The sequence below is a fragment of the Oncorhynchus tshawytscha genome, linkage group LG13 (genome assembly GCF_018296145.1).
Source record: "Oncorhynchus tshawytscha isolate Ot180627B linkage group LG13, Otsh_v2.0, whole genome shotgun sequence".
NCBI classification, from domain to species: domain Eukaryota; kingdom Metazoa; phylum Chordata; class Actinopteri; order Salmoniformes; family Salmonidae; genus Oncorhynchus; species Oncorhynchus tshawytscha.
In genome coordinates this window covers 4409602-4426236 of record NC_056441.1, presented here as the reverse complement: position 1 = coordinate 4426236, position 16635 = coordinate 4409602, and the positions used below count along the sequence as shown (strand labels likewise).

At 43.7% G+C, this 16635-nt stretch overlaps 1 protein-coding gene across 1 annotated transcript; it reads left to right on the top strand.

The window, feature by feature from the left end:
* Window positions 1–970: 970 nt before the first annotated feature.
* LOC121839027 (gap junction alpha-6 protein-like) lies at window positions 971–7922 on the top strand. The gene is given in 2 exon segments (XM_042295066.1): window positions 971–1803; window positions 5498–7922. A coding segment is annotated over 1 exon segment (1395 nt). The 5' UTR covers window positions 971–1803; window positions 5498–5507; the 3' UTR covers window positions 6903–7922.
* Window positions 7923–16635: the final 8713 nt, after the last annotated feature.

The window sequence follows — 16635 nt, the reverse complement described above, 5'->3', positions numbered from 1 at the left end:
TAAACCTCCGACTTCAACTGTATACAAAAGTATGTGGACACCATTTATTTCAAATTAGTGGATTCGGTTATTTCAGGCACACCCCTTGCTGACAGGTGTATAAAATATAGCACACAGACATGCAATCTCCATAGACAAACATTGACTGAAGAGCTCAGTGACATTCAAAGTGGCACCATCATAGGATGCTACCTTTCCAACAAGTTAGTTTATTACATTTTGGTGGAGGAGGAATAATGGTCTGGGCCTGTTTTTCACGGTTCGGGTTAGGCCCTTAGTTCCAGTGAAGGGAAATCTTAATGCTACAGCATTCAATTACATTCTAGACAATTCTGTGCTTCTAAATTCGTGGCAACAGTTTGGGATGAAATTGAATGCCAATGAGATGGTGCGAGGCCTTGCTTCCAGGCCTACATCAGTGATTCTCACTAATGCTCTTGTGGCTGAATGGAAGCAAGTCCCTGCAGAAATGTTCCAACATCTAGTGGAAAGCCTTCCCAGAAGAGTGGAGGCTGTTATAGCAGCAAAGGGGGGACCAAATCCATATTAATGCCCATGATTTTGGAATGAGATGTTGGGCGAGCCGGTGTCCACATACTTTTGGTAATGTAGTGTACTTTTGGTCATGTAGTGTATTTTTGGTAATGTGGTGTACTTTTGGTCATGTAGTGTATTTTTGGTAATGTGGTGTACCTTTGGTAATGTAGTGTATTTTACCCCTTATTTCAGTCACTAGACATTCTCCATATATGCAGTACTTCCATGTGTTTTTGTCCCGGTATCAGGACCTTCAGATGAGTGAGGCCTGTGGGCATCCTAGAGCAAAACAACCGATATGTACGAGTTTGTGAGTCTCACCTTTACACAGATGGGTCATATTAGTGGGTAACCAAGACGCTACAGACGATTTTGTGAGAATACCGATTTTTGGGATGTCTCATGGTCTGACAAACACCGCTCTAGCTCTGTCAACTTTCTCCGCGGATGCGGAAGTGTTACATAGGCGGATGCGGTGGTTTGAGAAGCATCCAATGCAAAAAAAAAACCATATCTCTAGTTTAAACTGGCTGATTTTTATGGGGATTGTTTTATTATGCTAATTCCATTTCCGTCGGGTTGATCTTCTGATATCTTATCCAAAGAAAATAATACACATCGTCTGAAGGTATCGATCTATTTTCTGCACTAATTTAGTGTTTTTCCTTGTCAGCATCGATGGTTTAACCGCTCATTGAACAACACTAACGGAGCAAACAGCTCATTCCGCTGGTGCGTCATCTTCCTAGAAAAGCGGTGACTGGCGCCATTGTGTGGATTTACGGGACATTTCACGAAACGAGTGGTTAACTCTAACTTAGGAATTGAATAAATCAACGAACTTCGATGAAAATACAACGTGTCCAATCTATCGTTTTGAAAGCTTTTTTTTTTCATACCTTTATGGTTTCGGGACAACTGGTCAATTGAGTAGCATAGATTACACCACTTTCCATACCTATTGCTCAACTTTGATAAGATAAGTGCTGCAGATATCAACTTGAAGGTCTATCACTTATTCAAGATGAGTAGTTCAACAAATAAACCCTTCTAGATCGACAGTCCATCTCGGAGGAGTGAACAGATTCATATTTTTAGAATTCACCCATTCCTTTCCTGGACCAAGTTCCTGTGGGCAGGCCAATAAAATGCATTGGAAAATGCTCCCCGCTCATTCCGACTGGAGTGCTGGTTAAAGAACATCCCACCGTCTACGGAGTACTGTCAAGTCAACAAAAGAAAATAGCCGAACTTCACAACTGATAGGTACGAGATGCAGCGCTTTCATTCCATAACGGGTCTTTAAACAAAAAAAAGTAATCTCATGACATTATGGGCACATGATAACCGTGTTGATTTACATTTGGCTGAGTTTATTTAACTTGGCTTGTCAGTTAAGAACAAACTCTTATTTTGACGGCCTAGGAACAGTGGGTTAACTGCCTTGTTCAGAGGCAGAACGACAGATTTGTACCTTCTCAGCTCAGGGATTTGAACTTGCAACCTTTCAGTTACAAGTCTAAAGCTCTAACCACTAGACTACCTGCCTCTAACCAATAGGCTACCTCTAACCACTAGGCTACCTGCCTCTAACCACAAGGCTACCTGCTCTAACCACTAGGCTACCTGTCTCTAACCACTAGGCTACCTGCCTCTAACCACAAGGCTACCTGTCTCTAACCACTAGACTAACCTACCTGTCTAACCACAAGGCTACCTGCTCTAACCACTAGGCTACCTGTCTCTAACCACTAGGCTACCTGCCTCTACCCACTAGACTACCTGCCTCTACCCACTAGACTACCTGCCTCTAACCACTAGGCTACCTGCCTCTACCCACTAGACTACCTGCCTCTAACCACTAGGCTACCTGCCTCTAACCACTAGACTACCTGCCTCTAACCACTATACAACCTGCCTCTAACCACTAGACTACCTGCCTCTAACCACTAGACTACCTGCCTCTAACCACTAGACTACCTGTCTCTACCTGCCTCTAACCACACTAGACTACCTGCCTCTAACCACTAGACTACCTGCCTCTAACCACTAGACTACCTGCCTCTAACCACTAGACTACCTGCCTCTAACCACTAGACTACCTGCCTCTACCCACTAGACTACCTGCCTCTAACCACTAGACTACCTGCCTCTAACCACTAGGCTACCTGCCTCTAACCACTAGGCTACCTGCCTCTAACCACTAGGCTACCTGCCTCTAACCACTAGGCTACCTGCCTCTAACCACTAGACTACCTGCTCTAACCACTATACAACCTGCCTCTAACCACTAGACTACCTGCCTCTAACCACTAGGCTACCTGCCTCTAACCACTAGACTCCTTGCCTCTAACCACTAGACTACCTGCCTCTAACCACTAGGCTACCTGCCTCTAACCACTAGGCTACCTGCCTCTAACCACTAGACTACCTGCCTCTAACCACTAGGCTACCTGCCACCCCAGTTGTCAACTAACGTGAATTCACTGTGAAATCAACAAAACTATTCACAATGTCATTGGATTTAGGTTACAGTAGGGTGGGAAACGAAATGCTGTTATGATGTTATGACTTTTTGCAAATCCAATTAGTTTTCCATTGTTGATTCAGTCATCACAGATTTTTTTTAAATGTTTTTTGTGTGTGTGGGGTGGGGGGTTAAAATGACGTGGAAACAACGTCGATTCAACCATTCTTTTTTGCCCAGTGGGGTATGACAGCTGGGAACAGCTAGAACAGAAGCAATGACCCTGGTTACAAGAGATGGACATAACCTTCTGTACCATAGAAGTCCAGACCTCTGGGCAGATGCGGTGATACACTTACCGTAGGCCACAGGACTGTGTGCTTATACTGTTAAAAACAAATCTAATTGTTTCAACTCATTATTATTAAAGGAGAAGTTAGATATTTTACAACCAAATCTCTATTTTAAAAAAAAATGTAAATGAGGTCCAGACACGTTTTTAAGAAACTTTCCAAAAACAATCATTCCGGTACACCTGCAATAACACATGCTAAATATGCGACCAATAACATTTGATTTGATTGGACCAGCGATTCACTTCCTCTTCCTCATTGTGCAGTGCTGGGGCTCTGAAAACATATGAACAAAAGCAAAAAAAAAACACCCAAATAAGTCCTTTTAGAAACAGAAATGGTGTCAGTATAGTGATGCAGGTCTGTTCCTTCCTCCCTGTAGCCTGCTGCTAGAATGGACCCGTTTTCCCTATCCAGCTGTTCCCTGTAGCCTGCTGCTAGAATGGACCCGTTTCCCCTATCCAGCTGTTCCTTCCTCCCTGTAGCCTGCTGCTAGAATGGACCCGTTTCCCCTATCCAGCTGTTCCCTGTAGCCTGCTGCAGTTACGAATGACACAATTTAGTGTGTCAGCTACATCATTTAAAGACCAAATGCACAGATCTAAATAGACAGGAATTACTAGGAATATTAGAACGAGCAATGTGTAGCCTGCTGCTAGAATGGACCCGTTTCCCCTATCCAGCTGTTCCCTGTAGCCTGCTGCAGTTACGAATGACACAATTTAGTGTGTACAATTTAAAGAAAAATATAGGAATATTAGACGAGCAATGTCAGAGTCCGGAATATAAATATATATATATATATATATGATCCCTTATTGATGTCACCTGTTAAATCCACTTCAATCAGTGTAGATGAAGAAGAGGAGACAGGTTAAATAGGATTTTTTTTTAGCCTTGAGACAATTTGAGACTTGGATTGTGTATGTGTGCCATTCAGAGGTTGAATAGGCTAGACAAAAGATTGAAGTGCCTTTGAATGAGGTATGGTAGTAGGTGCCAGGCACACCGGTTTGGGACAAGAACTGCAACGTTGCTGTATTCAAATCAGTATAATAAAACACTAATAAAAGTCATATGTTGAACCACAGCTGTGTTGGGTAATATGATACAGACAGAAAGCCTAAAATAACATATGTTTGAAAACTATTGATGGAGGCTCATTGTATGATATCACACCTTAAGACCAAAACATGAAGGTGGAAAATGTTTGGGTGGTGAACTCATGGAGAGAGAAGGTTAAGGGGTGTTATGTTGTGTTTACATGATCTCTAGTAAAAAACATTCTATTGTTCTACAAACCTACAAGTTAGATCACTCAAGACATGTCTTTACAAAATAACATGTCCTTACAAAATAACATGTCTTTACAAAATAACATTTCCTTACAAAATAACATGTCCTTACAAAATAACATGTCCTTACAAAATAACATGTCCTTACAAAATAACATGTCCTTACAAAATAACATGTCCTTACAAAATAACATGTCCTTACAAAATAACATGTCCTTACAAAATAACATGTCCTTACAAAATAACATGCGAGATGTCAGTTCAGACACAAACAGACTAAGAAAAAACTTTAAGTGTTTTAAAATAGAAAGAGGTTATAATAATGTATTAGCATAATGATGTATTAGCATAATGATGTATTAACATAATAATGTATTAACGTAATAATGTATTAGCATAATAATGTATTAGCATAATAATGTATTAACATACTAATGTATTAACATAATGATGTATTAACATAATGATGTATTAACATAATAATGTATTAACATAACGATGTATTAACATAATGATGTATTAGCATAATCATGTATTAACATAATGATGTATTAACATAATGATGTATTAACATAATAGTGTATTAACATAATAATGTAGAAACACTATGTTTTATTAACACACAATTTCCCAACATGTATTCACAGATGTTTCACCATTGTGTCATAGAAAGTGTGTGTGTGTGTGTGTGTGTGTGTGTGTGTGTGTGTGTGTGTGTGTGTGTGTGTGTGGGAGAGAGAGAGCTAGAAAGCGAACGTCTGTGCATGGACACTTACATCTCATACCTGTATATGTGTGTTTACGTGCTAACCCGTTAACATGAGTTCACCTGTCTCCCCCTGCAGGTGACAGAGGATGTCCAGAGCTGATTGGTCCTTCCTGGAGCAGCTGTTGGAAGAGGGGCAGGAGTATAGCACCGGGGTGGGCCGTGTCTGGCTCACTGTCCTCTTCCTGTTCCGCATGCTGGTCCTGGGCACCGCCGCAGAGTCAGCCTGGGACGACGAACAGAACAGCTTCGTCTGTAATACCAAGCAACCTGGATGTACCGCCGTGTGTTACGACAAAGCTTTCCCCATATCACATTACCGCTATTTTGTGCTCCAGGTGATTTTTGTTTCCACACCGACTATTTTCTATTTTGGGTATGTGGCCATGAGGGCTGCGAAGGAGAAGAACGAGGAGGAAGATGAGGAGAAGAAGAGGTCGGAGGAGAGTGGTTGTGAGGGACAAGAGAGGGGAGGAGTAAAGAAGAATGGAGGGAAGAAGAGGGAGGTGAGAAAGGGGGATGAGATAGAAGAACTAGTGGAGGAGAAAGGAGGGAGAAAGGTGGTGAAAGCTCTCCCAGAGGCTCCTAAGCTGAAGGGCCGTCTCCTCTGTGCCTACGCCGCCAGCATCCTCCTCAAGGTCCTCCTGGAGGTCGGCTTCATTGTCGGACTATGGTACCTCTATGGCTTCGTGATCCCGGCCCGGTTCGAGTGTGTCCGCGACCCCTGTCCTCACACGGTGGACTGCTTCATCTCCAGACCCACGGAGAAGACCATCTTCACCATCTACACCCAGACCATCGCTGGAGTCTCTCTCCTTCTCAACCTGGTAGAGCTTCTCCACCTCCTCCAGCTAGCCATCACCCATCACCTGGAGAAGCGCTATGCCCAGGAGCAGTACACCTTTCCTGGCATAGCTGTGGTCTGAGTCCGGCCTGGTGCTCCAAGCCTGGAGATGGAGATGCAGCAAGCTTCGCCTTACCAGGAGAAGGGCCATCTGCATTTACCCATGAGGGAGGCCAGCTACACCAAGCCCAGAGAGAGTTATCTGGACCTGGGGGAGGCCAGCTACACCAAGCCCAGAGAGAGTTATCTGGACCTGGGGAGGCCAACTACATTAAGCCCAGAGAGAGATCTGGACCTGGGGAGGCCAGCTACACCACGCCCAGAGAGAGTTATCTGGACCTGGGGAGGCCATCTACACCAAGCCCAGAGAGAGTTATCTGGACCTGAGGGGAGGCCAGCTACACCAAGCCCAGAGAGAGTTATCTGGACCTGGGTGGAGGCCAGCTACACCAAGCCCAGAGAGAGTTATCTGGACCTGGGGGAGGCCAGCTACACCAAGCCCAGAGAGAGTTATCTGGACCAGGGGGAGGCCAGCTACACCAAGCCCAGAGAGAGTTATCTGGACCTGGAGGGAGGCCAGCTACACCAAGCCCAGAGAGAGATATCTGGACCTGGTGTCGGGAGCAGGGATGAACCTTGATGGTGACCTGCTCCCCAGTTATCTGAACTATTTGGGGACTATGAGGACAACACACTCTTCAGGGAGAGCAACGCAACACAACACACACACATTAAGGGTGCCCAGAAGGGACACAGCAACAAACACACTCAGCATTATGTATGAGGAAAACAGAGACGTTTGGTTCTGTGACTAGGAATGAGCCATGTGCCACTAAAGACATTAAAGTTTGAAGTACGTTTTCAAGAACATGGACAAGAATAAGAAAAAATGATTGTACTGTATAACACATGCCTTGAAGGACAATGTAGTGGAGATGTTGCTGATGTTGCTGATTAGAATGGAAATGTACTAAAGTTCTCAGGAACAAGATTTAAACAAAGACCATTGAGAATGGAACACTGAGAACGGGAAAGGAGGACAATCGGAACAGGAACAGGATGTATTATAATTCAGCCATTTAGATTTTTAGGAAACGTTCTCGTCCAATGGGATAAGCCTATGAGCTGGCTGAATGTGATGTCACAATGGAAACACTTGGCTTGACCTCCACAGGGAAAACAACCTACGGGCCCCAACAGTGCAGTGGGGTCTTGTGAGAAAGAGCAGGGGTAAATATATCTACTTCCCAAATGGAACCCTATTCCCTACATAGTGCACTACTTTTGACCAGGGCCTTATCGGCTACCATTTGGGGCATAGCCTATGTGTTCTTAAGCATGTTCCTTATCTGATTACTGTGACCTCAGAGCTTCGCTAGGGCCAGTGGAATGTACTGAGCTCTCTGGACTACCCTCCCTCCATGGGGACTAATGGGGACTAATGGCCACACACACACACACACACACACACGCCTGTCCTCTATGTAGCTGTCCAGCTGTGTCTTGGAGTCACAAGAGGGGTAAGGAAGGGAGAGCAAGAGGTGGGGAGCTAGAGGGATGACGAGGTGGGGAGCTAGAGGGATGAAGAGGTGGGGAGCTAGAGGGATGAAGAGGTGGGGAGCTAGAGGGATGAAGAGGTGGGGAGCTAGAGGGATGAAGAGGTGGGGAGCTAGAGGGATGAAGAGGTGGGGAGCTAGAGGGATGAAGAGGTGGGGAGCTAGAGGGATGAAGAGGTGGGGAGCTAGAGGGGGATGAAGAGGTAGGGAGCTAGAGGGATGAAGAGGTGGGGAGCTAGAGGGGTGAAGAGGTGGGAGCCATGGAGGGAAAGGAGGTGGGAGCCATGGAGGGAAAGAGATGGAGGGGTGGAGGGAGGGAAAGTAGAGGGGGATGGAGAGGTATGGAAAGAGTAACTATCTGATATCCTGTGAATGATTTAAAGTTGATTCCCTGTGAATTATTTGAACTTGATTCTCTTTGATTCCATATGAATGATTTAATTTTGATTCCATGTGATTCCCTGTGAATGATTTAAAGTTGATTCCCTGTGAATTATTTGAACTTGATTCTCTTTGATTCCATATGAATGATTTAATTTTGATTCCATGTGATTCCCTGTGAATGATTTAAAGTTGATTCCCTGTGAATTATTTGAACTTGATTCTCTTTGATTCCATATGAATGATTTAATTTTGATTCCATGTGATTCCCTGTGAATGATTTAAAGTTGATTCCCTGTGAATTATTTGAACTTGATTCTCTTTGATTCCATATGAATGATTTAATTTTGATTCCATGTGATTCCCTGTGAATGATTTAAAGTTGATTCCTGTGAATTATTTGAACTTGATTCTCTTTGATTCCATATGAATGATTTAATTTTGATTCCATGTGATTCCCTGTGAATGATTTAAAGTTGATTCCCTGTGAATTATTTGAACTTGATTCTCTTTGATTCCATATGAATGATTTAATTTTGATTCCATGTGATTCCCTGTGAATGATTTAAAGTTGATTCCCTGTGAATTATTTGAACTTGATTCTCTTTGATTCCATATGAATGATTTAATTTTGATTCCATGTGATTTCCTGTGAATGATTTAAAGTTGATTCCCTGTGAATTATTTGAACTTGATTCTCTTTGATTCCATATGAATGATTTAATTTTGATTCCATGTGATTCCCTGTGAATGATTTAAAGTTGATTCCCTGTGAATTATTTGAACTTGATTCTCTTTGATTCCATATGAATGATTTAATTTTGATTCCATGTGATTCCCTGTGAATGATTTAAAGTTGATTCCCTGTGAATTATTTGAACTTGATTCTCTTTGATTCCATATGAATGATTTAATTTTGATTCCATGTGATTCCCTGTGAATGATTTAAAGTTGATTCCCTGTGAATTATTTGAACTTGATTCTCTTTGATTCCATATGAATGATTTAATTTTGATTCCATGTGATTCCCTGTGAATGATTTAAAGTTGATTCCCTGTGAATTATTTGAACTTGATTCTCTTTGATTCCATATGAATGATTTAATTTTGATTCCATGTGATTCCCTGTGAATATAAAGTAATTTTCTCATGTAAGCGGTACAGCTGAATGAGTTCTTCTGTCATTCTGTTAATAAGAAAGGAAATCACCAACTATGTGAAGAGTATTTAAATAAATGTATTTAATTTGTTTGTTTATATTTATTAGTTTATATTTGAATAAATCTGTTTTTAATCAGGTGATTATATCCTCCTTATTTACCCACTTCATTGGCAGACGAGTACCCTTCTTAATTAATACAAGTAATAGCCTGGCCATCATAGCCTGCAATATGGAAAATCCTGATCCTTGAATCACAATTCGTGATTGTATTCATTCATTCATCTATTACATTCCTATCTATTCATCGGCCTACAGTAGGTCTGGCACAAACAAGTAGAAGTCAATGAGGATGCGGACCAGTGTTCATCAGCAGACTGATTCCATACGTTGACTCATTCATGGAATGGAATTTTTCAGTGGTGTAAAGTGCTTAAGTAAATAATACTTTAAAGTACTACTTAAGTCGTTTTTTTTATAGGGGGGGGGGGGTATCTGTACTTTACTTCAAAAAATTTTTTGACAACATTTACTTAACTACACTCCTAAAGAAAATATTACACTTTTTACTCCATACATTTTCCCTGACAACCTAAAGTACTCGTTACATTTAGAATGATTAGCAGGACAGGAAAATGGTCTAATTCACACACTTATCAAGGGAACGTCCCTGGTCACCCCTACTGCCTCTGGCAAACTCCCTTAACACAAATACATCTTTTGATAAATAGTGTTGGGAGTGTGGCCCCTGGCTATCAATACATTTTAATAACAAGAAAACGCTGCTGTCTGCGTTTGCCCCTTTACCTCTACCTGCAGTCCATGTTCATATTAGCTCAATTACCTAGACTAACCTGTACCCCGGCACGTTGACTCGGTACCTGTACCCCGGGAAATTGACTCGGTACCTGTACCCCGGCACGTTGACTCAGTACCTGTGCCCCGGCACGTTGACTCGGTACCTGTACCCCGGCACGTTGACTCGGTACCTGTACCCCGGCACGTTGACTCGGTACCTGTACCCCGGCACGTTGACTCGGTACCTGTACCCCGGCACGTTGACTCGGTACCTGTACCCCGGCACGTTGACTCGGTACCTGTACCCCGGCACGTTGACTCGGTACCTGTACCCCGGCACATTGACTCGGTACCTGTACCCCGGCACATTGACTCGGTACCTGTACCCCCACACATTGACTCGGTACCTGTACCCCACACATTGACTCGGTACCTGTACCCCCACACATTGACTGACTCGGTACCTGTACCCCGGCATATTGACTCGGTACCTGTACCCCGGCATATTGACTCGGTACCTGTACCCCCACACATTGACTCGGTACCTGTACCCCCACACATTGACTCGGTACCTGTACCCCCACACATTGACTCGGTACCTGTACCCCGGCATATTGACTCGGTACCTGTACCCCACACATTGACTCGGTACCTGTACCCCCACACATTGACTCAGTACCTGTACCCCCACACATCGACTCGGTACCTGTACCCCCACACATTGACTCGGTACCTGTACCCCCACACATTGACTCGGTACCTGTACCCCCACACATTGACTCGGTACCTGTACCCCGGCATATTGACTCGGTACCTGTACCCCCACACATTGACTCAGTACCTGTACCCCCACACATTGACTCAGTACCTGTACCCCCACACATTGACTCGGTACCTGTACCCCCACACATTGACTCAGTACCTGTACCCCCACACATTGACTCGGTACCTGTACCCCCACACATTGACTCGGTACCTGTACCCCGGCACATTGACTCGGTACCTGTACCCCCACACATTGACTCGGTACCTGTACCCCGGCATATTGACTCGGTACCTGTACCCCCACACATTGACTCGGTACCTGTACCCCCTGTATATACTGTAGCCTCGTTATTGTGTTACTTTAGTTTATTTAGTAAATATGTTCTTTCCTGTGTTTTTCTTCATGAAAATACATGGTTGGTTTTAAGGGTTTGTCAGTAAGCATTTCACGGTAATGTCTACACCTGTTCTAGTAGGTGACAAATATATTTTGATTTAAATAATATAAGAATTTTTACTTTTTGTACTTAAAATATACAGTGCCTTGCGAAAGTATTCAGCCCCCTTGAACTTTGCAACCTTTTGCCACATTTCAGGCTTCAAACATAAAGATATAAAACTGTATTTTTTTGTGAAGAATCAACAACAAGTGGGACACAATCATGAAGTGGAACGACATTTATTGGATATTCCAAACTTTTTTAACAAATCAAAAACTGAAAAAATACAGTTTTATATCTTTATGTTTGAAGCCTGAAATGTGGCAAAAGGTCGCAAAGTTCAAAGGGGCCGAATACTTTCACAAGGCACTGTATATAGAACCAAATACTTTTAGACTTTTACTCAAGTAGTTTTTTACTGGGTGACTTTCACTTTTTCTTGAGTAACTTTCTATTAAGGTATCAATACTTTTAATTAAGTATGACAATTGGGTATTTTTTCCAACGCTGGGTATTTTGAGGGTTCTTCAAAACCACAACCATCTTGAATTGAATCCATCTTCTGTTAACTCCTCCTACTTGTAAAACTGCCTACCCAACTACTGTTAACTCCTCCTACTTGTAAAACTGCCTACCCAACTACTGTTAACTCCTCCTACTTGTAAAACTGCCTACCCAACTACTGTTAACTCCTGTCTCTTGGCTATGGCATCACTCAAGAGATAAACCTCTAGGAATACTGGTGTGGGGAAACGAATGGTTTCTCTGAACTGCTGACGGTGTCTCTGAACTGCTGACGGTGTCTCTGAACTGCTGACGGTGTCTCTGAACTGCTGACGGTGTCCCTGAACTGCTGATGGTGTCTCTGAACTGCTGACGGTGTCTCTGAACTGCTGACGGTGTCCCTGAACTGCTGACGGTGTCTCTGAACTGCTGACGGTGTCTCTGAACTGCTGACGGTGTCTCTGAACTGCTGACGGTGTCCCTGAACTGCTGATGGTGTCTCTGAACTGATGGTTTTTCTGAACTGATGGTTTCCACGGTTGTGGCTACATGGAGTCCAGCATTTTAGCTAAGCCTAACCCAAAATGTAACCTAATTATCCCATCCTGTTATGTTAATTCTCCTAACCTGCTGCGTTAATTCTAATCTGCTGTTAATTATCTATAATCCTCTACTTTAATTTTCCTAAGCTGCTGTTAATTCTCCTAACCTGCTACGTTAATTCTCCTAACCTGCTACGTTAATTCTCCTAACCTGCTACGTTAATTCTCCTAACCTGCTACGTTAATTCTCCTAACCTGCTACGTTAATTCTCCTAACCTGCTACGTTAATTCTCCTAACCTGCTACGTTAATTCTCCTAACCTGCTACGTTAATTCTCCTAACCTTCGTTAATTCTCCTAACCTGCTACGTTAATTCTCCTAACCTGCTACGTTCAAATCAAATCAAATTTTATTTGTCACATACACATGGTTAGCAGATGTTAATGCAAGTGTAGCGAAATGCTTGTGCTTCTAGTTCCGACAATGCAGTAATAACGAACAAGTGATCTAACTAACAATTCCAAAAAAACTACTGTCTTATACACAGTGTAAGGGGATAAAGAATATGTACATAAGGATATATGAATGAGTGATGGTACAGAGCAGCATAGGCAAGATACAGTAGATGATATTGAGTACAGTATATACATATGAGATAAGTATGTAAACCAAGTGGCATAGTTAAAGTGGCTAGTGATACATGTATTACATAAGGATGCAGTCGATGATATAGAGTACAGTATCAACGTATGCATATGAGATGAACAATGTAGGGTAAGTAACATTATATAAGGTAGCATTGTTTAAAGTGGCTAGTGATATATTTACATCATTTCCCATCGATTCCCATGATTAAAGTGGCTGGAGTAGAGTCAGTGTCATTGACAGTGTGTTGGCAGTAGCCACTCAATGTTAGTGGTGGCTGTTTAACAGTCTGATGTCCTTGAGATAGAAGCTGTTTTTCAGTCTCTCGGTCCCAGCTTTGATGCACCTGTACTGACCTCGCCTTCTGGATGACAGCGGGGTGAACAGGCAGTGGCTCGGGTGGTTGATGTCCTTGATGATCTTTATGGCCTTCCTGTAGCATCGGGTGGTGTAGGTGTCCTGGAGGGCAGGTAGTTTGCCCCCGGTGATGCGTTGTGCAGACCTCACTACCCTCTGGAGAGCCTTACGGTTGAGGGCGGTGCAGTTGCCATACCAGGCGGTGATACAGCCCGCCAGGATGCTCTCGATTGTGCATCTGTAGAAGTTTGTGAGTGCTTTTGGTGACAAGCCGAATTTCTTCAGCCTCCTGAGGTTGAAGAGGCGCTGCTGCGCCTTCCTCACGATGCTGTCTGTGTGAGTGGACCAATTCAGTTTGTCTGTGATGTGTATGCCGAGGAACTTAAAACTTGCTACCCTCTCCACTACTGTTCCATCGATGTGGATGGGGGTGTTCCCTCTGCTGTTTCCTGAAGTCCACAATCATCTCCTTAGTTTTGTGACGTTGAGTGTGAGGTTATTTTCCTGACACCACACTCCGAGGGCCCTCACCTCCTCCCTGTAGGCCGTCTCGTCGTTGTTGGTAATCAAGCCTACCACTGTTGTGTCGTCCGCAAACTTGATGATTGAGTTGGAGGCGTGCATGGCCACGCAGTCGTGGGTGAACAGGGAGTACAGGAGAGGGCTCAGAACGCACCCTTGTGGGGCCCCAGTGTTGAGGATCAGCGGGGAGGAGATGTTGTTGCCTACCCTCACCACCTGGGGGCGGCCCGTCAGGAAGTCCAGTACCCAGTTGCACAGGGCGGGGTCGAGACCCAGGGTCTCGAGCTTGATGACGAGCTTGGAGGGTACTATGGTTTTGAATGCCGAGCTGTAGTCGATGAACAGCATTCTCACATAGGTATTCCTCTTGTCCAGATGGGTTAGGGCAGTGTGCAGTGTGGTTGAAATTGCATCGTCTGTGGACCTATTTGGGCGGTAAGCAAATTGGAGTGGGTCAAGGGTGTCAGGTAGGGTGGAGGTGATATGGTCCTTGACTAGTCTCTCAAAGCACTTCATGATGACGGATGTGAGTGCTACGGGCGGTAGTCGTTTAGCTCAGTTACCTTAGCTTTCTTGGGAACAGGAACAATGGTGGCCCTCTTGAAGCATGTGGGAACAGCAGACTGGTATAGGGATTGATTGAATATGTCCGTAAACACACCGGCCAGCTGGTCTGCGCATGCTCTGAGGGCGCGGCTGGGGATGCCGTCTGGGCCTGCAGCCTTGCGAGGGTTAACACGTTTAAATGTCTTACTCACTTCGGCTGCAGTGAAGGAGAGACCGCATGTTTCCGTTGCAGGCCGTGTCAGTGGCACTGTATTGTCCTCAAAGCGGGCAAAAAAGTTATTTAGTCTGCCTGGGAGCAAGACATCCTGGTCCGTGACTGGGCTGGGTTTCTTCCTGTAGTCCGTGATTGACTGTAGACCCTGCCACATGCCTCTTGTGTCTGAGCCGTTGAATTGACGGTAAAACTGCCGACCCAACTAATTCTCCTAACCTGCTACGTTAATTCTCCTAACCTGCTACGTTAATTCTCCTAACCTGCTGCGTTAATTCTCCTAACCTGCTACGTTAATTCTCCTAACCTGCTATGTTAATTCTCCTAAACTTCTACTATAATTAACCTAACCTGCTGCAATAATTCTCCTAACCTGCTGTTAATTATCCTAAACTTCTACTTTAATTCTCCTAACCTGCTACTTTAATTCTCCTAACCTGCTACTTTAATTCTCCTAACCTGCTGTTAATTATCCTAACCTTCTACTTTAATTCTCCTAACCTGCTACTTTAATTCTCCTAACCTGCTACTTTAATTCTCCTAACCTGCTATGTTAATTCTCCTAACTTTCTACTTTAATTCTCCTAACCTGCCGTGACGTGGTCATTGACTAGCCTCTCATGATGACGGAGGTGAGTGCTACGGGTCGGAAGTCATTCAGATCTACTGCCGACATCTTTTTTTTGTTTATTTTTGTTGTTGTTGTTCTGATAGAAAAAGTTACGCTCTTTAGTGTAGCTTTGTCTCAGCCGTACCTCAGTGCTCTCAACCAGCAGGGAAAATTGCTCTGAGCCGTCTGCATGGTCCTAAACGGCATTTGCCTTTTAATGGGGATTGGAATGATTTTAGTATTTTAAATGATTTGTGTTGAGCTAGGGTATGGCAACGGACATACTCAGCTATACCTAGGGTTGCCAACTGTCCCGTATTAGCCAGGATGTCCCTTATTTTGAGCTAAATTGGTTTGTCCCATACGGGACCTCCCTTGTCTCGTACATTCATCCAATCGCAGTATAGCGTAAACTCGCCAATAAAAAAAAAGTAATTTCTGTTGTTGTTCAGTCGGTTTGGCATATCAAGGAAATATGGATAAACCTGCAAAAAATGAAAAGACTGTAGCTACAACAAACAATGGGAAGCACAGAAGATGTGTTCAGCCTGTCAGGTGACTCCGACGAAACCTTTCTGTACTTTATGTCATCGGGAATTCTCAATTGGCCACGGAGAGGAGAATGACCTAACTCAGCATGCATCCACAGAAATGTACAAGAAGGCCACGCTAGCTAAAGGTGCTACCAATATCGGTGCATTCTTCGTGACGTCCACTGCGAAAAATGACAAAGTCACGGTGAAGTGAAGCCTCGTATGTGTACCATAAGGTTAAACACGGTGCTTTGTTTCATGACTCGAATGTCATGTTTTGATTTCTCACCAGAAAATGTAATGACACTGAAACCGATCAGAGCTTTGCTGACCTGGAGCAGGTTGTGGTTGCCCTCAAAATGACAGAGACAGTCAGTATGGACCAACTATGAAGAGTGTTGTGCCGGGAGGAAGTACAGAAAGCCAGACAGGAAACCGCAAAATCCACCAGTGAGAAGTGGGGTGGCAATTTTCCAAAAACCTAGGAAAAGCCATCTTGATCAACATGTTCAGGATTGTCTCATTTGTCCTCAGTGTACCAGCCTTTGTAGAGAGAGGATTCTCTCTCTCTGATGACCATTTAAATGGTCAGACTCAACAACCAGATGTAGCACAGAGCTGATCAAAAGTGAACTTCAAATATCTGTGAAATTGTCATGTAATAACCTCTCTCTGGCTATGCAAAGGGACAAAGGACTGCCTGAATGGGAAAGTAGACTAGGTGAGTGACTCATGTCCCTCATTTCCTTTTCTGCATTGAGTTTTTTATTTTTTATTTTTAAA